Here is a 22,825-nt window from a genome sequence, read left to right on the forward strand (position 1 = left end):
GGTGGCGGCTCTGCTCATGGTTTGGGCGGAATCCCATCTGCTGGACCTCTCGGCCTCTCATATAGCCGGAGTAGAAAATGTTCAGGCAGACTTCCTCAGTCGTCACTTTCTAGATCCAGGAGAGTGGTGTCTCGGCGCCGAGGCGTTTCAGTTGATAGTGCAGGCTTGGGGGCAGCCCCTGATGGACCTGATGGCCACGGGTGGCAACGCCAAAGTGCCCCGCTTCTTCAGTCGTCGCAGGGACGGTCTGGCCGAGGGTCTGGATGCTCTGGTCCAGCAGTGGCCAACGGAGGGGCTGTTGTATGTGTTCCCTCCTTGGCCGCTGGTGGGCAGAGTGCTTCTTCGCATTGTTCACCATCCGGGTTTGGTGGTGCTGGTGGCGCCGGATTGGCCTCGCCGTCCGTGGTATGCGGATCTGGTGAGGCACCTGGTAGCGGATCCTCTTCCTCTGCCTCTCTCGAACGACCTTCTGATGCAGGGTCCCATTCCCATGTTCGACCCGTCTCCCTTCTGTCTTACGGCGTGGTTCTTGAAAGGGGTCGCCTTAGCAAGAAGGGATATTCAGACAAGGTGATCTCTACACTGTTGGGGTCCCGGAGGCTTTCTACCTCTCGGGCTTATGTGCGGGTTTGGCGTCTCTTTGAGGAATGGTGTCGGGCGCGGGGAGTGACCTCTTTTCGCGCTTCTCTGCCTAACATTCTGGAGTTCTTGCAGGATGGCCTGGATAGAGGCCTGGCTTGGTCTTCTCTCCGGGTTCATATTGCGGCCCTGTCTGCCTTTCGAGGGTTGGTGTCAGGTCAGCGTTTATCGGCTCTTCCTGATGTGATTCGGTTTTTGCGGGCGGCCAAGTTGCTTAGGCCTCCCCTACGGCCCTCGGTTCCCTCTTGGGATCTTAATCTGGTTCTCTCTGTTTTGGTGCGTCCGCCTTTCGAGCCCTTGGACGACTGTTCTTTGAAGGACCTTACTTTGAAGGCGGTCTTTTTGGTGGCCATTACTTCTGCTAGGCGTGTTTCTGAGCTGCAGGCTTTCTCTTGTAGGGCTCCCTTCTTGGAGTTTTCTAGGGAGCGGGTCGTCTTGCGGCCTGTTCCTTCCTTTCTGCCGAAGGTTGTTTCTCCTTTTCATGTCAATCAATCGGTGGTTCTCCCGGTCTTGGGTGGTCGGGAGGGCTCTTCTGAGCAACGGCAGCTGCGCAAGTTGGATGTCGGTCGGGTCCTTCGCTCTTATGTGCAGCGGACCCAGGAATTCCGGAAGTCCGATCATCTCTTTGTCCTCCTGGCGGGTCCTCGTCGGGGAGCGGGCGCTTCTAAGGCTACTATTGCGCGCTGGATCAAGGAGACGATTGCTTCCGCTTATCTTCTGAAACAGCAGCCTGTTCCGGAGTTTCTCAAGGCTCATTCCACTCGGGGTCAGGCGGCTTCTTGGGCTGAGTCGTCGCTCGTGCCTCCAGTGGATATTTGTAAGGCTGCGGTTTGGTCCTCCTTGCATTCCTTTGTTCGTCATTATCGGGTTGATGTGCAGGCGCGTCGGGACAAGGTGTTCGGTGAGCGTGTACTGGTATCGGCCCTTCGGGGGTCCCGCCCGTGAGAGGGACTGCTTTGGTACGTCCCATTCGTAAAGTTAACCTCTACTGGTCTGGAGAGTGCTAAAGAAGGAGAAATTAGGTTCTTACCTGCTAATTTACTTTCTTTTAGCTTCTCCAGACCAGTAGAGGTCCCCACCCTGTCTGTTGTTGTTGTTGTTGGGGCTGTTGCGCGGGCAGTTTTTGGTTTTTGCTGCGGGTTCTAGTATTTTTCTAGGGCCGGGGAGAATTGAAGAACAGCGGCTGTGGCTCGGCTGGCTTAGCTGGCGAGCTGTGGGGACATTCTTCCTTCGGGAATTTCTCCTCTGCATTTTCCAACAGCATTTTGGGTATGTTATTTGTTACTCCTTTTGGAGTATTGTTTTTTTCTCTCTGTTGTTTTCCAGTTCTTGGTTCTGCTTGGCTATTCGGCAGACTGAGGGAAATAGAGAGGAGGGGCTAGGATATACTGTCCCAAAGTTTTGTTTTCAGTCTCCACCTGCTGGTCATGATTAGATATATACCCATTCGTAAAGTTAACCTCTACTGGTCTGGAGAAGCTAAAAGAAAGTAAATTAGCAGGTAAGAACCTAATTTCTCCTTACTTGCATATGTAAATAAGCATTTCATGCACAGAATACATTTGTAAAATTACTTCCTCAGAGGGGCATTTTCAATAGGACATCTAAATTCGACTTTGGAAATTTTCAGAAAACATCCCAAAATTGGGTGGAGAAAATGTTCATTTTCAAACCTGCAAGACATCATCCTTTTTTTTTTTTTCAAAAATGGCCTAGCTAGACATTTTGTCCAGCGAGACTCTAAATTTTACCCATTATCGAAAAAAGTCCAAAACAAGCCATTTGCATGTAGTATGGTCCAGCATTTTTAATAGGCTAGCCACACAGACATGGCAGCAGAACAGTGAGGCACCCGAGGGGTCACTGCTGTGAACTTCACATTAAGCATGACAGTTACACATCTCACCATATCTCCTGTATGGTGAGCCCTCCAAAACTCCCCCAAAACCCACTGTACCCACCTGTCCATCACCCTAATAGCTTTTATGCCTGCAGGTTTCACCTGTATGGCAGTACAGTGGGTTTTGGTGGGATCATATTTTCCACCACAAATGTGCTAGTTAGTGTGGCATATGGGCCTGGTTCCCCCCTTCTCTGCAGTCCACCGCAATAACCATCAGGCCACTCCAGAGACCTGCATGCAGCTCTACTAGGACTGGCCAAAGTATCTGCAGCTGTCTTACAGACAGATATTTATCCCAGGACAAGCAGGCAGCCTATTCTCACAAGTGGGTGACGTCATCCACAGAGCCTGGATGTGGACAGCCTCGCAAGCAGACTTGCTTGAAGAAATTCAGAAGTTTTGAGTTTGCTGCGCCGCGCATGCGCAAGTGCCTTCTCGCCCAGCACAGGGCACGTCTCCTCAGTTCTCAGTTTTCCGCAGAGCCAAGAAGTCCATCTTTGATGCTCTGTGCTGAACTTAGTTCGCTTCATGCCTTCTCTCAATGCTACTTGTGTTTTATTTCTTATTATTGTGTCGCTGTGGGGGTTTTTTCGGTCTTTGGAAAAAAAAAAGTTGAATTTTTATGTCAAGTGATGGCGGGCCCTGTCCCACATCCTCAGCCTGCGGGCCTCGACTTTGCGGCGGCTATTTTTCCTTCTGTGTCCCGGCCGGTCACGGACTTCAAGAAGTGTAGCCAGTACCAGCGTGCAATCTCCCTCACTGACGCACACCACTGGTGCCTTCAGTGTCTGGGGCCTGACCATTGCCCGGAGTCATGTGTTCGCTGTGCTACCCTTCAACCTCGAGCCCTCAAACATCTTCGAGTTCAAGTAGAGAAGATTTTCGGTATGGAAACCCTTACTACACCCTCAACCTCGACCTCCGATTCGGTCAGGCCTGTTATGGGGTGTCCTCCTGCCTCCACGACTTCGACCTCGACTCTCATCAGACCTTCCTCGTTTGGAACATCCTCGACCTCAATAAATCTGCCAAGTCTTCTCCTGAGCTTCCCTCAGGTCAGATACCTCAGCATACAGTTCCAGCGGTGGTCCTCAAGCTTCATAAACATCATTACTCCAAGTCAAAGCATTCTTCCTCTTCGTCCTTTGAGCCTTTAGCCTCAGCAAGTGGTCCAGTTTCAGACTCGGATCCACAATTGCAGGCTACCATCCAGACCATTTTAGAGCGGGAATTAGTTCAGTTACTGAGTAAATACAGTCCTGCCTCGACTCTGCTTCCTGCAGTCCAGCCTGGGCACTCAGCAATCTCACAAGAGGTCGAGTCCTTGCCTGTGCCTCGAGCTAAATCTACACACTCTATGCAAGGAGTCGAGTCTTTGCGAGTGTCTCATCTGTAATCCTCACACTCTATACAAGTAGCCGAGTCTTTGGGAGTGTTTCGAGATTCCTCGATTCAAACCACAGTCTATAGGACTTCGATTTACAGCATCCATCCCTATATCCTCACATAAGGCATTGCCTGTTTCGAGGCATAGGGTGAAGTCTCCTCAACCTCGCACGAGACCTGCTTTCAGGCAGCACTCTCATCACCGGTCAAGGCCCTCATCGAGGCGCAGGTTCTCCAGGGAGAAGCCTTCCTTGTCCAGGCCTTCCAGCTCTTCGAGGCCTCCAACTCCTCGATCCAGGACTCCAATAGCAGAACCTGAGGGCTCTGCTTCTTCCAGTGCCTTGGCCCAATCCATTATTCGCTGGGATATCAATACTCCAGAGAGGCATCACCTTTGTTCTCCACTCGAGGCTCCTCGAGGTCGAGTCCCTTTCGAAGCCATCCTCTTGCAGATCAGTTGTCCTTTTCCTCCTTCTTCTGTCAAATGACTGAGGACCTGGATCTTAAATTGGACTCTGGTTCCAAATACACTAAGGAGTATTTAGAGGAAATGAGTATGCCTCGGCCTCCTGCGGAGTTTCTCAAACTTCCTCTTAACAAGCTTCTTTCTCAGACTTTCAAATGAAACCTGGAGACTCCTTATGCTATTCCTGCTGTTCCAGGCACGTTGGAATCGAGGTATAGAACTGTACATTGCAAGGGCTTTGAGAACTCCCAATTATCTCATCAGTCCCTTCTTGTGGAATCTTCCTTAAGGAGGAGTCATCCTTCCAGGGTCTATGCTACCGAACCTCCTGGCAGAGAGGGCAGGACCATGGACAAGTTTGGCCGTCGTCTTTATCAAAATTCAATGATGGCCTCCAGGGTTTTAAATTATAATTTTATCTTTACTACTTATTTCAAGTATTTTATTGATATACTTCCTCGTTTTTCTAAAGACCTTGGTCAACACAAGCTTTTAGAGTTCCAGCAAGTCATTGCTACTTTGGAACAACTCAGATTACACCTTCTTCAGTCATCTTATGATGCATTTGAACTTTCCTCGATGGTCACTGCTTTCTCAGTAGTGATGCACCGCCTTGCCTGGCTTTGCACTATTGATATGGATCCCAACATTCAGGATCGTCTGGCCAGTATTCCTTGTGAAGCAGTGACGTCTTAGATGAATCTATAGAGGCCGCCACCAAGAAGTTGTCTGAGCATGAGAAATCTTTTGCTTCCATCATCAGACCAAAGCCTAAGCCAGCTCCTTCCAAGCCTTCTCGACCTCTTCCATCCTATCAGAGGCGTTATCCTCCAAGGGCAGCTCCTTACACTCAAGCGCCTCCCAAGAAGCAGCAGCAACAGCAGAAGCAACAGAAACCTCAGCCTTCTGCTGCACCAAAGGCTTCTCAGCCTTTTTGACTGTCTCAGACAGAGCATAACCTCCATTATTCTGCCTCTGTCCTCTCCTCTTCCCATTGGAGGTCGTCTCCATCATTTTTACCATCGATAGGAGACCATTACATCCGACCTCTGGGTGCTGTCAATAATCAGGGAAGGATACTCTCTTCATTTCACTCAGATTCCACCAGAGCTTCCTCCAAGAGAGTATCCTTCCAATCCATCCCAGACCGCCCTTCTTCTTCAGGAAGCTCAAGCTCTGCTTTGTCTCCGTGCCATCAAGGAGGTTCTGCTGGAACAGCAGAGCAGGGTTTTTACTCCCGTTACTTCCTAGTTCTGAAGAAGATGGGCAATCTGCAGCCCATACTGGATTTCAATGCTCTCAACAAATTTTTGATCAAAGAAAAATTTTGCATGTTGTCCCTGGCATCCCTTTATCCCCTTCTAGATCAGAACGATTGGTTATGGTCTCTAGATCTCAAGGAGGCTTACACTCACATCCCCATTCATCCAGCCTCCCATCAGTACCTCAGATTTCAGGTGGGGAATCTGCATTTTCTATACAGAGTCCTTTTAATATTTAACTATAAGTCTGTACCATTATTTGGGGTGGAGTTGCAGGAATGCATAGCATAGTTAAGAGGTAGGAAGAATCCTGTCTAGAAAAATAGGATCAGGAAAAAAAAATCAAATGAAGGCCTAGTGCGCTCTAGTGGTTTTCTTTCTATACATTTTGTATGTGTTTGTGTCTATATATGTATCTTTCCTCTTCGCTGCTAATTAAATCATTTCCTTGTCTTTGCTTCCTGCTGCTTCCTGGCATAGCACTCAGCTCTTTGGGCCCTATCCTAGGTAAGAGTGTTCAATTCAGTAAGTCTCTATTCTCTGGGAAGAGAGAGAAGGCAATATAAGGCAGTGTTTGGTGCCAGTCCCTCGTGGAAATGTCATTTATTTTTGTTTCCATCAGCCTGTTGGAGAAGATTGAACAGGAAACTTGGCGGGAGACTGGAATCTCGTTTGTCACTTCTGTCACACGCCTCATGGAGCGCTTGCTTGACTACAGGTACTGGAGACTCTCGTATTCAAAAATATGTTCTAGAAATGCAATTAGCAAATGTACCTAAAAGCCAAAAAAATACACTGGAAGCCATAAAACTCAAAAGATTTATATAAGATAATTAAAATTACATAAGATCCCTGCAAGGCGCATCACCACTGAGGGCCTTATTTAGAAAAGACTTTTCCCATTCTGTACCTGAGGAAATTCTTTATTGAACAAGGCTCATTGTGCAAGAAGCTTGAATTGCACCCTAATATGCTTCTCCTTGCATGATTCTCTGGGGAGGGAGGTTGCCATCCACTGTGCATTACCAAAAATATGCAAAGTTCAGAACATTCAAATTAGAAAGAGGTACCTGGCAAGGATGCTCTCTACCTTATTTTACATCCTATATTTGGAACCACTTTTAGCAAATCTTAAGTTCAATACAGATATCAGGGAAATGTCAGTGGGAGATCATACAATGATACTGACTAGCCTCAGAAAATCTTTCTTCTGTCTAACAGCTGAGGCTAGAGCTTCTAAAAGAAAGACGAGGATCATAATCTGGGCTAATTGAAAATTTGGGTGATAGAGTCTGAGGAATGGAGAAAAGTGTATGAGAGCAGTTTAATGCGAGAAGATAAATTTTCTTAGTGGAGCAGCGTGCCGTATGGTATTCCTTATACCAGATTTTAAACTTCAAGCTAGATGAAGCAGATCTTGACTTCTGCCAGATGTGTTCTGCTATATGAATGTAGGATCAAAGTAAGGGAAGTGAAGGAGAATGCCAGGGAGCATTACAGGAGAGTTTGCTTGTTATAACTTTAAGAGGTACATGGTCATTAATAATCTCCAAAAGAGAACTATGAAAACTGCTGATTCAGTGAAAGCAAAGTCATATCAGGAGAGGTCTCTTGAGTGCAGCAGTGATGGATAAGACCGTGCGAGGAGAGATAAGAGGAAAAAGAAGATTGAATAGAACTAGAAAATGATCAGTCCAAGGGTAAGGAATTTAACTGGAGTGGGGGTGCACAGATAGAGAGCACGAGAGCTAGAGAACTGAAAACAAGATCTAGAGGATTCCCTGCAATGGTGAGTAGGTTCGTTAATGAACTGAGTAAGGCCCAGATTTGAGGCAAGGGAACCGAATAGACAACAATCTATCACTACAGATTGCTTATCAATGGTCAGATTTTTATGGAACAAAATAATCACCCCTGCCTTGCCCACAGTAGGAGCTTCAACGTAATCACCAACCCACCTGGTTTTAAGCTTGCTATGTTCTGTGGAAGTGAGATGGATCTCATGGATCATAGCTATGGAAGCCTGTTTCCTAAGAAGAATAAATAAAATTATCTTATTTTTAATTGGAGAGGATATACCTCCCACATTCTAAGTATAAATGTTCAAACTCATCAAATAACTATATCAGTAGCAACAGAAGCAGAATCGTGACTTAAACCACCAGGGATGCTGTCCCAGCTACCAGCTCCTCCAGGAGGGCAAACAGAGAAAGAGAGACCCACCTCACCTCCAATATAAGACAACACATTTATTTATTTAATATCACATTACAGCTTAACATACATAATATACTTGCCAGTTCACAATATACATGTAACAGGTTATACAGTTAACAGATTATAATTTGCCATAGTTACAGTGCAAGGTTTTTCAATACAAGTTTTATCATAATAAGAATAATCAGCATATGACCTCCTACCTCTCCCAAAGCCCATTGTTCCCCATGCAGACAAAACAGAAGAGTCGCAAGCATACATCACCTTCCACACATACCTGAACCATCATTCAAACCACCATACATACACCCACCCCCCTCCTGTAACCCATACACATTCCCACAAACCAAACACACAGTTCCATCTCCTATAAAATATCCCCCACCTTTCCTGAAACATCCCAAGCTATGGGATTGACACATTTTAACCACCACCACTCGCATTACACAATTAGAATTCTCCTTACTTTCATACAAGTACACCAAAGAGTTCCCCCATACACACAAAGAAAAAAAATAACAATGGAATAAGACCCCAGTACCAGTGGCATAAGTCCATCATCTTAGCGAGTTGAAAGAAGTCCAACTCCACTGGGATAGCTGTGGAATGACGGAAACCTAGAAGTCTAAAAACAATGGCTGGGGTACAGCCATACTACAAAAAGGGTAGAAAAAATGTGTGTTCATAGATTTATATTTAAGAGGGTGAATCAAAAAGACAATTGTTAAATTGCACGATACCTAGAACAGAGCTAGCGAAATGCAAGATATGTACTCATATGTTGCTTGTTGGATAGTTCATCTATGCACACAGTGCAGTGCTCAGCCTTTAGTTGTGTGGCAACCACAAGGTCAGAAACATGGATCCTCCGTTGCAAGAATGCATCATCGAAGACCAATGTGCAGTTGTGTGCTTTCTATGGGCAAAGGGAGTAAAACCTGTGGAAATTTACCATCAGATATTGACGGTATGGGCACAGCACCATGAATCAATGAAAGAATTTATGAGTGGGTAAAAAGGCTTAAAGCGAGAAGAATAAGTGTAACCGACGGTCATTCTGGTGGCCCATCAACATCGCACACACAAGAGGACATTGACAGGGCGGATGCCTTGATTAGAGAAAACAGATAATGGTATGTCAATTGGCTGAAAATTTGAATATCAGCTATGGATCTGCCTTTGCCATAATGCATGATGACTTGGGATACAGGAAAGTCTTAGCATGATGGGTTCCCAACAGCTGAGATGATATGAAGAAGATCCAAGTATTCTGGAGAGAATTGTCACTGGCAATAAAACATGGGTGCATCACTGTAATCTGAAGAACAAAAGACAAAGCATGATGAAGTAAAGGAACCTGGCTTTGAAAGCAGCCAAAAAACTTCTCTGCAGAATTGCAGAAACTAGTTAAGCGATACAACAAATGCGTCATCTTGCATGGAGACTATGTGGAAAAGTGATATATTCAGTTGATCACAGTTACTTCTATTTTCCTTTTTTGTTTTACTTTTCTTTTACAATTGTAGTTCTTCCCCTTTTCTCCTATTGTCTGAAGTTGGTCTATATGTCTCACTAAGTGGGTTTTTTTCTCAATTCTTTATTCATTATTATTAAGACACTTAGATTTTATCTAGTATCCCGACTTTTAATATATTTTTATGTAAATTTTATATTGTACACCACTTAGAAACCTGATTAAGTGGTTTAAAAATTTTTTTAATAAACTTGAAACTATTACTTCTATTTTGTCTTTACCTTTAGATTTACCCTTGTGTGTGTATACAGTATATACAGTATATGCACCTAAACACATATACATACACACACTCACATATACACATACATAAAATATATGCATGTGTACACATACTAAAATAATAGTGTAAAAAAAAGTTCCTATACTGAGTGGACACAATGTTCAGGTACGAAGCAGGGTAATCTGACCTAAGCGCGCCCTAAAGTGACAGTCCCATCTGGGGTGCCACTTGAGCAGAGAACTTACCAAACCCTGCCCTTAGTTGCCCGGGAATAATGACAATTGCACAAATATTTTCCAATTGTTTATTTTTTATTAGAATTATCAAGATCATCTTTAATTAGGCATTTGTGCAAGAAGATATAACGCCAGGCATGTCAATATACATCTCTCCTGGCAAATATGATCTCAAAGAGTCTATACTGGTGCGTTCCTTTATACCTTCACACTGACCAGTATGACATCACTCCTCATCGACCAATCAGCCAACAGAGGCTGTCCTTAGGTTTAAACAAAGAAAATTCCTCTTAACATAGAAAGAAGTTTTACAAATCCTATTTTTGTTTACATCAATTTCTGAATATGCATAAAACATTATAATATACCCAAAGAAAACTTCCTCTGCCTGTATTCTTTAAAAGTTTAAATCAAAACAGTTTTCTGACCCTTTTGCTTGAAACACTGACAGCCTGGGGTTTTGAGCCCCCCTTAATGAGAATTCCTATACTGGGCCTCTAGGGGGTTTCCACGGTAACAGTGTCCCTGGCTTTAACTTAACCATTTCCAGATGTTGCCTATGGAATTTTCAAAACCTAAATTTTATAGTAATTTATATGCACATTTCATATGTAAAGATACAACCAAAATTCACACACATAATCAAACACATTCTGAGATCCCAAACATTCATACACAAGCACACTCATATCTCATTCATATCTCATAATTCTTTAAAAAACATAAAAAAAGATTATTCTCTACTCAGCATTGAAATGCAAGGACCATGAGGTTTCTCTTATTCCCCCCTGGGCATGGCAGTCCACACAAAGAACTCTAGAATCCCGGGCCTTTTTTAAGCGGGAAAACTTCAGTATGGTTTACACCAGGAAGAGACACACAGAAAGGCAAAAACCAACATAGAGGAAGATTAATACAAAATGGAGTCATTAATACTTCTATGTATTATTATTTATACACATCCTGATTTCCATATGATCCTGCCTCACCTACACCTCACACAAATAGTGAATTCCCTTTTTCCTATGCTATATATCAGTTTCCTGGTCTTTTGTTTATTATCCTGACTTTTCAAAGTTTTAAATGTGTTTGCATATATATAAAACCCTCTGATCAGGACTGAAAGATCTCTGTCATGCCCTTCTATTGTTTCTTCTGTGCAATTTGCGCCATCCAGGCCTTCTACAGTACTCGTCTCAGGGCCTCAGGCATCCAATGATGATTGTGATGGAGCCTGGAAAATTGAGGCAAGGGAGGTCTGCGTTTCGCCAGGATTTTGAAAGATATGGACCTGACCCTCATGAGTAATGTGCAGCTTCACTGGATAAAAGTAGTGCAAACCACAAATGAGCCTTAACTAAATCAGCACGGACTGAGGCAAATGCTTTGTGATGTTGCACTTTCAGAGAATAGTCTTGGAAACACAAAATTTTATGGATTTGGTAAATCAACACCTGTCTATCATGTAAAGCCTGCAGGATACAGTTCTTGAGAGTGTAGTTCAAAACTTTCAAAATTACCACTCTGGGCTGATCATTAGAAGAGCATAAAGGAACCCAGTTTATGGGCTTGTCCACACAAAAATGTAAAAAAACAATTGGTAAAGTGGATTATCCCAGGACAAGCAGGCAGCATATTCTTGACTGATGGGTGACGGCACCGACGGAGCCCCGGTACGGACAATTTTAGAGTGATTGCACTCTAAGAACTTGGAAAGTTCTAGCAGGCCGCACCGCGCACGTGCGAGTGCCTTCCCGCCCGACAGAGGCGCGCGGTCCCCAGTTTCTTAGTTTCCGCGGAGCTAAGAAGACGCACTTTCAACGGCTGTTGAAAATTTTTTCTACTAACGCCTTCCCGCTCGCGTAAACTTTTTCGGTATTTTATTCCCTTCTTTACTTATTTTCTTTAAAAAAAAAGAAGAATTTTCTTTTCTTTTTTTCTCATTTTTTCGGGTTCGCCCCGGCGGGGCCTGCTGCCACCATCGAAGCCTCGGCCTTCGATTTGGCAGAAGCCGTTTTTACGTTCATGCCCCCCAACCCGGTTTTAAGAAGTGCCAGCGGTGCGCGAGGCCCATTTCTCTCACCGACCCGCACAACTGGTGCTTACAGTGGCTCGGTCCTGACCATCAGGCGTCCACCTGCACCCGCTGTGCCACTCTGAAAAAGAGAACTCTTAAAAACCGCCAAATTCAACAGCGGTTATTGTTTGGTACCGAGATGTTGGATTCGGCAGCACCGACTCCGACTTCGGCTCCGATGCAGTCGGCACCTACTTCATCGACACCGCGCAATACCGCGCCGGCGTCGCATTCCTCAGGTAAGCCGGCTAAGAAGCCTTCCCCGCTGGAGCGCCCTCCGGTCTCAGCTGCAGCGAGCCCAATCCTGCCAACCTCGAGGCGCCCACGGAAGCGCTCCGCTCCGATTGAGGTTAGCCCTTCGACCTCGGGTTCCTCTTCGGAGTGTAGAGCGGCACCAAAGGTACCGCAGAAGAAAAAAGCGGTACCGGTGCCTTCGTTGGACGAGCGAATTGCCGCCGTCCTGCAAGTTCAGCTTAAAGAGCAATTGCAGCAGCTCCTGCCTGCTCTTCTGACACCGAGCCTTCCAGTCCCGGTCCGGTCTGAGCCTCCGGTACCGGCAGTGGAGCAGCCTCTCTTATCGGCATCCACTTTGTCGGTACCGGTACAAACAGTTTCCTCGGTATCCATGCCAGTTTTAGCGCCGGAACCGAGGTCTTTACACCAGGCAGTGCAAACTTCGGCACCGGCACGCCCGATAACATCTCCCGGTACCGTTTCACAGAGGTCTGGTAAGTCGACTCACAAAACTCGACATCTAGAACCCTCCACACCGGAGTCTCGGGACCGTAGTTTTCAGGTGAGGGACCCTGATCTGTGGGGTGATTCAGAGGAGCCGCTTCTCTCTGAGGGAGAGTGTTCGTCAGGGGACGAGGACCCTACTGTATTAGATCCGTCCTCTAAGCCTGATGCATCTTCTTTTACCTCTTTTCTCAAAGAAATGTGTGACTCTCTATTCCCTTGGAGGCTGAGTCCAAAAAATCCAAGGCATTTCTCGATGCACTGGACTTTGACCAGCCTCCAAGGGAATTCTTGAAATTGCCTCTCCATGATATTTTGCGAGAGACTTTCTATAAAAATCTAGAGACACCTTTGACCATTCCAGGAGCTCCTCGCAAACTGGACTCCTTGTATAAGGTCATACCTATTCCTGGCTTTGACAAACCGCAACTCTCCCATGAGTCTTTACTAGTGGAATCTACTTTAAAGAAATCCACGGGGGCTAGTGTATACGCCTCTGTCCCTCCTGGCAGAGAAGGTAAGGCCATGGATAAGTTTGGCAAGCGGTTATACCAGAATGCGATGCTAGCTAATAGATCTGGGAACTATGCTTTTCATTTTTCGTTCTACCTAAAGCATCTCATTCAGAATTTGTCATCTTTTGAAAAATACCTCCCTGACCGTAAAAGATCTGCTTTTCGCCAAACTTCTTCATCGCTCTTACAACTCCGTAAGTTCATGGTCAGATCGATCTATGACACCTTTGAGCTGACCTCTCGGGCCACGGCTATGTCGGTGGCCATGCATCGCCTGGCCAGGCTCAGAGTTTCAGAACTTGATGTCAATCATCAGGATCGACTGGCTAATGCACCTTGCCTAGGGGCTGAGCTGTTTGGAGAATCCATGGACTCCACTACACAAAAGCTCTCAGCTCATGAGACCAGGTGGGATACTCTTCTCAAAACCAAAAAGAAGACCCCACCTACCAGGCCTTTTCGCCAGCAGTCGGCCTACCAGCGTAGATTTGTGGCTCGTCCTTTACCACAGGCCCCACAACAACCCAGGCGTCAGAGGCAACAACAGAGACAAGCTGCTAGACCGGCACAGCAGCAACAACAAGTGAAGCCTCCCCCTTCACAAAAATCCACTCAACCCTTTTGACTTGGTTCTCCAGGACATAGCCAGTCTCCATCCTACTGCCCACCTTCCGCAGCCCATAGGAGGACGCCTTACTCTTTTCATAAGCCGTTGGGAAACCATCACCTCGGATCAGTGGGTCCTCAACATCATCCGCCACAGCTACTCTCTCAACTTTCAGACACTTCCTGCCCAAAGTCTGCCAAGAGAGTCTGCTTCGAACACTCCTCAGGTTTCACTCCTTCTTCAAGAGGTTCAATCCCTCCTCCTTCTGAACGCCATAGAGGAAGTTCCTCTAGATCAAAAGGGGCAGGGATTCTACTCCCGTTATTTCCTAGTCCCCAAAAAAACAGGAGATCTCAGACCCAACCTAGATCTTCGCAATCTCAACAAATGCTTAGTCAAAGAGAAATTCAGAATGCTCTCTTTAGCCACTCTTTACCCTCTTCTCAATCAAGGCGACTGGCTATGTTCCCTCGATCTCAAAGAAGCATACACTCACATACCGATCAATCTGGCCTCCAGACAGTACCTTTGCTTCATGATCAATCGTTGTCATTACCAGTACAAGGTACTACCCTTCGGTCTTGCCTCCTCTCCAAGAGTGTTCACCAAATGTCTGATTGTGGTGGCTGCTTTTCTGCGTTCCCACCACCTTCAGGTGTTTCCTTACCTGGACGATTGGTTGATAAAGGCCAATTCATCTCAAACAGTACTTCAGGCCACCAACCAGACCATCCTATTTCTTCATTTGCTGGGGTTCGAGATCAATCTACCCAAATCTCATCTCATCCCCACGCAGAGACTTCAATTCATTGGAGCAGTCTTGGACACAGTCCTCATGAGAGCATTCCTGCCGTCCAACCGTCTTCAAACGCTTCAATCTCTATTTCAGCAGGTGCTTCCACAACGTTCCATCTCTGCCAAGCAAATGATGATACTCTTGGGTCACATGGCCTCCACAGTTCATGTCACACCACTTGCACGTCTTCACCTGCGCACTCCTCAATGGACCCTAGCTACCCAGTGGTCCCAAGCGATGGATCCTTGCTCACGTCACATATCTGTAACATCATCTCTTCGTCAGTCTCTACAGTGGTGGTTGATATCCTCAAATTTCTCCAGAGGTCTTCTGTTTCATCTGCCTCCTCATCAACTTGTCATCACCACCGACGCCTCCCCTTATGCCTGGGGGGCTCATTTGAACGAGTTCCAAACTCAAGGACTTTGGACAGCTCAGGAAATGAAGCATCACATCAATTTCCTGGAACTCAGAGCGATGTTTTATGCCCTCAAGGCCTTCCAACATCTTCTCTTTCCTCAAGTCCTCCTGCTGTGCACAGACAATCAAGTTGCGATGTACTACATCAACAAGTAGGGTGGTACAGGTTCTCGCCTCTTGTGCCAAGAAGCCCAGAAGATTTGGGCTTGCGCCACAGATCACCATCTATTCCTGAAAGCTATCTACATTCAGGGAGAACAGAATTCCTTGGCGGACAAGCTCAGCAGAATTCTCCAGCCTCACGAGTGTACACTCGATCCTTTAACTCTGCAGTCCATCTTCGCTCAGTGGGGCACTCCTCAGATAGACCTCTTTGCAGCTCCTCACAATCACCAGCTGCCCCTATTCTGCTCCAGACTCTACTCTCCTCACCGTCTGGCAGCGGATGCATTTCTCCTCGATTGGTTCAATCTGTTCCTGTACGCTTTCCCTCCTCAACCTCTCATGTTAAGAACCTTGTTCAAGCTCAAGAGGGAACGAGCCACCATGATTCTGATTGCTCCACGGTGGCCCAGGCAACATTGGTTCTCCCATCTACTTCAACTCAGTTCCAGGGAGCCTTTTCTTCTTCCATTGTTTCCTTCGCTGCTTACGCAACATCAGGAGACCGTTCTGCATCCCAACCTTCAGTCTCTGAACCTGACAGCTTGGTTTCTCTCGGGCTGACTTCTCATGATACTCTTTTGTCTCAGTCCGTTCGTTCCATTCTGGATGCCTCCAGGAAACCGGCCACTCTGCAATGTTACCATCAGAAGTGGACACGGTTTTCTTCCTGGTGTCTTTTTCATCATCATGATCCCACTTCCCTTGCAGTGGAGACCTTGTTGGATTATCTTCTTTCTTTGTCTGACTCTGGTCTCAAGTCTATTTCACTCAGAGTCCACCTCAGTGCTATTGCTGCTTTTCATGAGCCAGTCCATGGAAAACTCCTCTCAGCTCATCCCTTGGTGTCCAGGTTCATGCGGGGTCTTTTTAATGTGAAACCACCTCTTAAAGCCCCTCCTGTTATCTGGGATCTCAATGTAGTTCTTTCCGCCTTAATGAAGCCTCCATTTGAACCTTTGGCTACCGCTTCTTTCAAGTTTCTCACTTGGAAGGTACTTTTCCTTATTGCTCTTACCTCTGCCAGGAGGGTCAGTGAGCTACATGCACTAGTTGCGGATCCACCTTTTACAGTCTTCCATCATGACAAGGTGGTTCTGCGTACACATCCAAAGTTTCTCCCTAAGGTTGTCTCTGAATTCCATCTCAAACAATCCATTGTTCTGCCTGTCTTCTTTCCGAAACCTCACTCTCATTCTGGAGAACAGGCTCTGCATACTTTGGACTGTAAGCGGGCTCTAGCTTACTATTTGGACCGTATTAAGCCCCACAGATCATCTCCCCAACTCTTTCTGTCCTTTGATCCGAATAAATTAGGACGTCCTGTTACTAAACGTACATTGTCAAATTGGCTTGCAGCGTGCATTTCATTTTGTTATGCTCAGTCCGGACTGTCACTGGAAGGTTCTGTCACGGCCCATAAAGTTAGAGCTATGGCAGCATCTGTGGCTTTCCTCCGTTCCACGCGTATTGAGGAAATCTGCAAGGCTGCTACATGGTCCTCAGTTCACACTTTTACATCTCACTATTGTCTGGATGCATTCTCCAGACGGGATGGACACTTCGGCCAATCTGTTTTGCAAAATTTGTTTTCCTAATGGCCAACCTTCCCACCATCCCTCTTTTTGTTAGCTTGGAGGTCACCCATCAGTCAAGAATATGCTGCCTGCTTGTCCTGGGATAAAGCACAGTTACTTACCGAAACAGGTGTTATCCAGAGACAGCAGGCAGATATTCTTGCGTCCCACCCACCTCCCCGGGTTGGCTTCTTAGCTGGCTTATCCTAACTGGGGACCGCGCGCCTCTGTCTGGCGGGAAGGCACTCGCGTGTGCGCGGTGCGGCCTGCTAGAACTTTCCAAGTTCTTAGAGTGCAATCACTCTAAAATTGTCCGTACCGGGGCTCCGTCGGTGCCGTCACCCATCAGTCAAGACTATCTGCCTGCTGTCCCTGGATAAAACCTGTTAGGGTAAGTAACTGTGCTGTACTGAACTGGCAAGTCCCAGGTTTATTAAAAATTAAAAACAGTACACACATAAGTATAACAGGTCCAATAAAAGCGGCAAATATGGCTCACAATAGTAACTCTCCACTCAGTCCTGGGTAAATTGATATCAATTTTATTTCGTTTGGCCTCAGACCCACCACTCCACTGCTTCAGAAAACCTTTTAGCATGGAGAATTACATGGCTCATCATCATCGGCCTAACTTCTTATTAAACATTTACTTGTTATAAATTTTAACGATTTTTAGCTATTTTAATTAGGTAGGTACCATGTTGGATGCTAGCACAGTCATGAGCAGAAGCGGAAAGGGACCACTCCCTCCACTAGACCATCAATTCAACCCCTGAGTAGCTTATATTAATTTCTCTTTCAAAACACAACCAAAGTGAAAATTCCTCCTCCACCTTTCTTGCAACTCTGTGCTTCTGGTGTTGCTGCAACCTGTGTCACTGCATGCCCTGCCATACTATACCAGACCCTGCAACTGATTGACCTGCGGTCTTGCTTCTGAAGTGGGTTCTGTTAGGTCCCCATATAAAACCAGAAAAACCCCCCTCATCTTTCTTCCCTGCACCTCTCTGCTTCTGGTGTTGCCTATGTCACTGCCTGCCCTGTAGTCTTGGTTTCAGTGGGTTCTGTTAGGCCTCCATTCAAAAACCCAAGTCTCCCTCTGCTTCTGATGTTGCTGCTTCTGATGTGGTAATCTTAAAATTCTGCTGCTGGGGGGGGCACCCTTCCACTTCTGCCAAGGGCCACCAGACTACCAATGCAATTCCTGCACAGGTCCTGGGGCAGTCGGGCTCTTAGGATTGGAGCTACATTTCAGAGGAAGAATTTGGGGATGGAATCAAATAGGGGCAGGTTATGTCTCTTTCAGGGGTATTGGAAGGCAGGGAATGTGTGGGGGGATGTATTAACACAGCTTTGCTTTTGTTTATTTTGACGGAAGAGCACTCTATCTGCTACCTGCCCTGTGTGTAAATGCAGGGCAGGTAGTGGGTATGCCTTCTGCTTTTACTACACAGACTTTGCATGGTAGGTGCAAAAAAGTTACTGCACTTTAGTAAAAGGCCTCTTTTTCTCATAGCATGTGAATAAATTGCCTCACAATCATACTTGCTAATTGCGCATGTACTATTTCTTTTTCGTTTACACCTTCTAATAAAGTTTTCTTCCTGTTGGTACCTTTGTGAATCTGTTAAATTTCAGTTCTCTAACAAACTCTATAGCTTTTTTCGGTTATTTTCTCACTGATCTAACCATAAGGATACATCTCCATTCTTTCTGACCTGAGTGTACAGGGTATCTGGAAACACAGAGCTTAAGAAAGATCTAAAACAGTTTTCTTTAACACCACTTTCCAGATAGAGCACTGAATATACTTTCTAAGCAGTGATCATGTTGGCACTGTCCAGGTAGATTTAGGCATGTCATTAAGTAGGCCTTACTCTGGATAACCTGTTTAGATAGCAGCTGAATATCACCACCATCTGGATAAGTCATGGTGCCGTTACCCCACCACCACCACCAAGCCCATTTTTATCCAAATATCTGGCCATTTATGAGAGATTTAAGCAGTTCAATACTGTCCAGATAACTTTTGATATGACAAATTATGCATTGGCCTCCTGTAACTTTTAATTATCTGTTTCTTATCATTTCTTAAACAGATTTCCTTTAGAATTGATATGTTAAACCAAAGCAATGATACACTTGACAAAGAGAATGGATCCCTTTATGTCAGGGGTGTCATGTATGCTAATAGATCTCATGCATATTCATTGGGGAAATCCTGAAAACCCAACTGGATTGCGGCCCTCGAGGAGGGACTTTTACACCCCTGCTTTATGTGATGTGATGCACTTACATTAATGTCTGCAGCCTTGTCTTTATTTCATGGTGGTGTAGTCAGAATGATATCCCTTGATGTAACTCATAGTCAGGTTAAGGAGGTGTCCACGTGGATAGGGTGGATAGATTGAAGCCTTTTCATAGCTCAGCTTTGTCTTGGAAATTGTGAAACTTATTTGGATCGAAGCACTGAAGGTGAGACAGACCTGTCTTTGAAGTTAAGAAATATTTTAGCAATCAGCATGTATAACACATTTTCACATTTTCAGAGACTGTATGAAAGAAGATGAAACTGAGAACAAGAAGATTGGATGTACTGTGAACTTGATGGTATGAACACATCTTTTAAACTGTGAAACCTTCATAGTTATTCATGCCTATATGGAAGGAAAGGAAAGGGATTTTGGCTTACATGTTTTCCAGTTGTAGCTCAAAATGAGTTGCATTCAGATACAGCAGGTATTTTCCTGTCCCCAGAGGACTTACAATCTATATCATGTTTCAAAATAACGGAACCTCTTTTATTTTTCTGTATAACAAATAAGTGTACAGTCATAAAACTTGGCTCACAAATAGGCCTATTTCTGGTGCACAGGGCATTCAAGTCTTGACAAATGGGTTACTTTCCCCATTCTGTGAGTCTTTGCAGAAGGATAGCATCTAAATTCTTTCCAGCTTTGCCTCCTTCCCAAAGGGCTGTATTTTCTCCTTTCATTTTTCCTTCAGCATGCAAGTTGAGAAGGTGTCTTTCTAATCTGCTCAGAGTATATTTTATTTTTGGTTTTTTTTTTTATCTGAATCTGGAGGCTTTCGGTGCTCAAGAGTCTGGGGCAGTTCTGCCTGGGAGAAGACACAGACTCTCTAAGCAGAAGTCTGCAGCTAATAGGGCTACCTTTTTAGGGAACCTGTTGAGCAGGCCTGCATTTTCATTTGTGGAGCTTGGGGGTCCGTTCCCTTGGAAGGTAGACTTGCCCCTGAGCTATCAGGTGCTTGAGTTCAGGCTGTTTGGCCCTGTGGCAGTCTGGGAAGGGCTTTAGCGTTTCCTTCACCCCATTGCCACACGTAGTTCCATGGGGGTCTGAAGTCTCTGTCCAACTTTGGTCTGACTGACAGCCCAAAGATCGCAGCGTTGTGCCCCTTTCATATGCTTGGTTGAGGCAGTGGTCTTCTCCAGATTCCACCTGCAGTGTGAGCTAAAGCAGGCAAAAAGCACCAGCACAGCACGAGTACAGGCTTTTATAGCCTATGGGAGAATCAGGGGGTCTCAAAATTGATGTTTTGGTGGATTCAAGGGCTTGCTGTCGGGTCCCCCTACCCAAAAAAAAAAAAATCCTTTTCTGAATTTTTAAAACTTTGGTGAAGCTCTCCTGGGCTGTTTTTTGGTGCTATGGCCATCTTGGATTTCCTAATTTTAAATAAATAGTCTCTACCTGCCTCAAAAATACTTGATTTGGCTTAAAATCGAGTATAGTGAATTCCTCAGACCTTTCTATCCCTGTATCATGCCAGACTTGCTCTGAATGGCCGGCTGAGGAGTGTCCATGTGCCACAGGGCATGTGTGGGGGGTTGGGAGCCATGGGCTTAGCTCCGTCTGGTACCTGTAGGGCTGGGAAATCACAGGTGGCTCATTTTTCAGGAAGAAAATCCCTTCCAGAGCTCTTAAATGGTGTCTTGGCAAAGTGCAGATGTGTGGACACCGTGGAGCCCAAGAGGAGACATGGTTAGTTTCTGAAGGGGTCCTCTGGGCTAGAGAATGATACAGGGATAGAATTTGTCCCCATCCCCATGGATAACCGTGAAAAACCATTCCGTGTCACTCTTTAGTGTATCTCAATCACAGTCCTTCTACACCAGCCTTCAATGCAAGGCTTTGAGGGTCAGTGGCTGTGCCCAATCATACTCTTGTTCTTCCCTCTCTCCTTAAAGAATGACATGGGGATGGTTTCCCTTGGGGCGGGGATGGGGACAAATTCTGTTCCCATGTCTGTCTCAACTCTGGGCTTCTTGCTCAGGGCTTTACCCTAGATTTTGTGAATCTTATGTGGAAAGCTTATGTAACTTGTTGTCAGAGGGCGGTAGCTGTGCAAGGGGGATTGTCCTCACAAAGTGCACTCCCCCCAAAAAAAAAGATTTGTCAATCAGGAACCAGAAGATCAGTCAGAGTAGAACTGGAGAGACTGTGAGTCAGAATCCATGTCATTACTGCCACAGAGTGGCAGGCTTATTTTTACCTAGCCACACACTACAGGTATCACTTCTTGCACACACACACCCAGAACATACACCTAGAACAAACCAGCAGACCGGCAATTAACAGGGAGACAGCAGACAGGCAGTCGGGCCACATACAGCCGACAGAGAGAGAAGGCTCACAAAAAACCCAGACAACTCAGAAGGGAATCAGGAAATGATCGCCCACGGAAGCCAGAAGATGGGCTTTCCAGTCTTCTGCACCGGATGCAGCATGTATGACTACCTCCCCTCGGGGATTAGGGCATACATTTGCAGTCGATGCTGGGAGCTGGACAGCCTGAAACAGAAAGTCCAACTATTGGAGGGAACAGTGAGAGAACTAGAAAAACTCACCTTTAAGGAAGAACCCAGCAAACAGGAGAAGTTGCTTGTGGAATCCAGTTCCAGGGAATCCAGTGCCAGTGAAGAGATCGAAGAACTTGAGAGAGTGATCGAGGAAGCCCACCAGCAACATGTGGAGGTCCCAGGGCTGGAGAACTGTACCCGAACAACCCAGGAAGAAGGCCTAGGTGAGATGGGAGAAGACACCACTACAGTGGATGAAGAGACAGATGTGGAGGTTGAGGGCGACCACTCACCCAGTGGAAATGAGAGACTGCATGAGGTTGTGACACGGAAGAAAGCAGACGGAACCTTCACCATGGATGTAGACATACGACCCCCAAGGAACCCTCAAATAGAGAAGATTGGGATCATCATTGGAGATTCCATCATACGCAATGTGGACAGCCATACCACAGGAGGAAGAGAAGATAGACTGGTCACCTGCCTGCCCGGAGCAAGAGTAAAGGATGTGGCCAGCAGGATCACCAGGATCATAGCGCAGGAGAAGAGGAGACTGCTGTAATTATCCATGTGGGAACCAACAATGTGAGCAGAAGGAAGTATGACAGGAAAGAAATGAAGAACCAGCTCCGCTCATTTGGAAGAAAACTGAAGGTCAGGGAGGTGAAAGTGGCCTTCTCTGAGATCCTACTAGTACCGAGAGTAGATGCAAAAAGGCAAGATGAACTACGAGCAATCAATGCCTGGATGAGACGATGGTGCGAAGAAGAAGGCTTCGACTTTGTGCACAACTGGACGGCATTCTGGGGAAGAAGCAGGTACTACAGAAAGGACGGACTACACCTCACCAAGGAAGGAGCGAGAATACTGGCTGGTAACATGAAGAAGGCCATTGAGAAGGCTTTAAACTAAAGATCAGGGGAGAGCCGACAGTCGATGGTCCGGGCAACAGGAGGTCCAAATGAGGGCACTACAGACATCTGCCCAGATAAGGGGGAAGAGCTTGAAGCAAATGAAGGAGACACAAAAGGAGCGCAAATAGATACTGTGAAAGACACAATAAGGACTGTGAAGCCCAGAAAACCCAAGAAGGGAGCACAAAGAGAGCTTAAATGTATGTATACGAATGCCAGAAGCATGGGAAACAAAATGGGGAGTTAGAGGCACTAGCAAGATGCGAAAAAATAGATATTATTGGCATAACAGAAACATGGTGGAATGAATGGGACACGATACTGCAGGGATACA

At 45.9% G+C, this 22,825-nt stretch overlaps 1 protein-coding gene across 3 annotated transcripts in view; it reads left to right on the forward strand.

The window, feature by feature from the left end:
* The window catches only part of DOCK3 (dedicator of cytokinesis 3), a 694,894-nt gene that overhangs the window by 478,112 nt on the left and 193,957 nt on the right, over window positions 1-22,825 (forward strand). For all 3 annotated transcript variants that reach the window (XM_033926008.1, XM_033926006.1, XM_033926007.1), the window contains exons 34-35: window positions 6,279-6,374; window positions 19,308-19,368. In XM_033926008.1, the coding sequence (XP_033781899.1) occupies window positions 6,279-6,374; window positions 19,308-19,368 (157 nt within the window). The remainder of the gene's footprint in view (window positions 1-6,278; window positions 6,375-19,307; window positions 19,369-22,825) is intronic.

This window comes from Geotrypetes seraphini, chromosome 17 (assembly GCF_902459505.1).
Source record: "Geotrypetes seraphini chromosome 17, aGeoSer1.1, whole genome shotgun sequence".
Taxonomy (NCBI): Eukaryota; Metazoa; Chordata; class Amphibia; order Gymnophiona; family Dermophiidae; genus Geotrypetes; species Geotrypetes seraphini.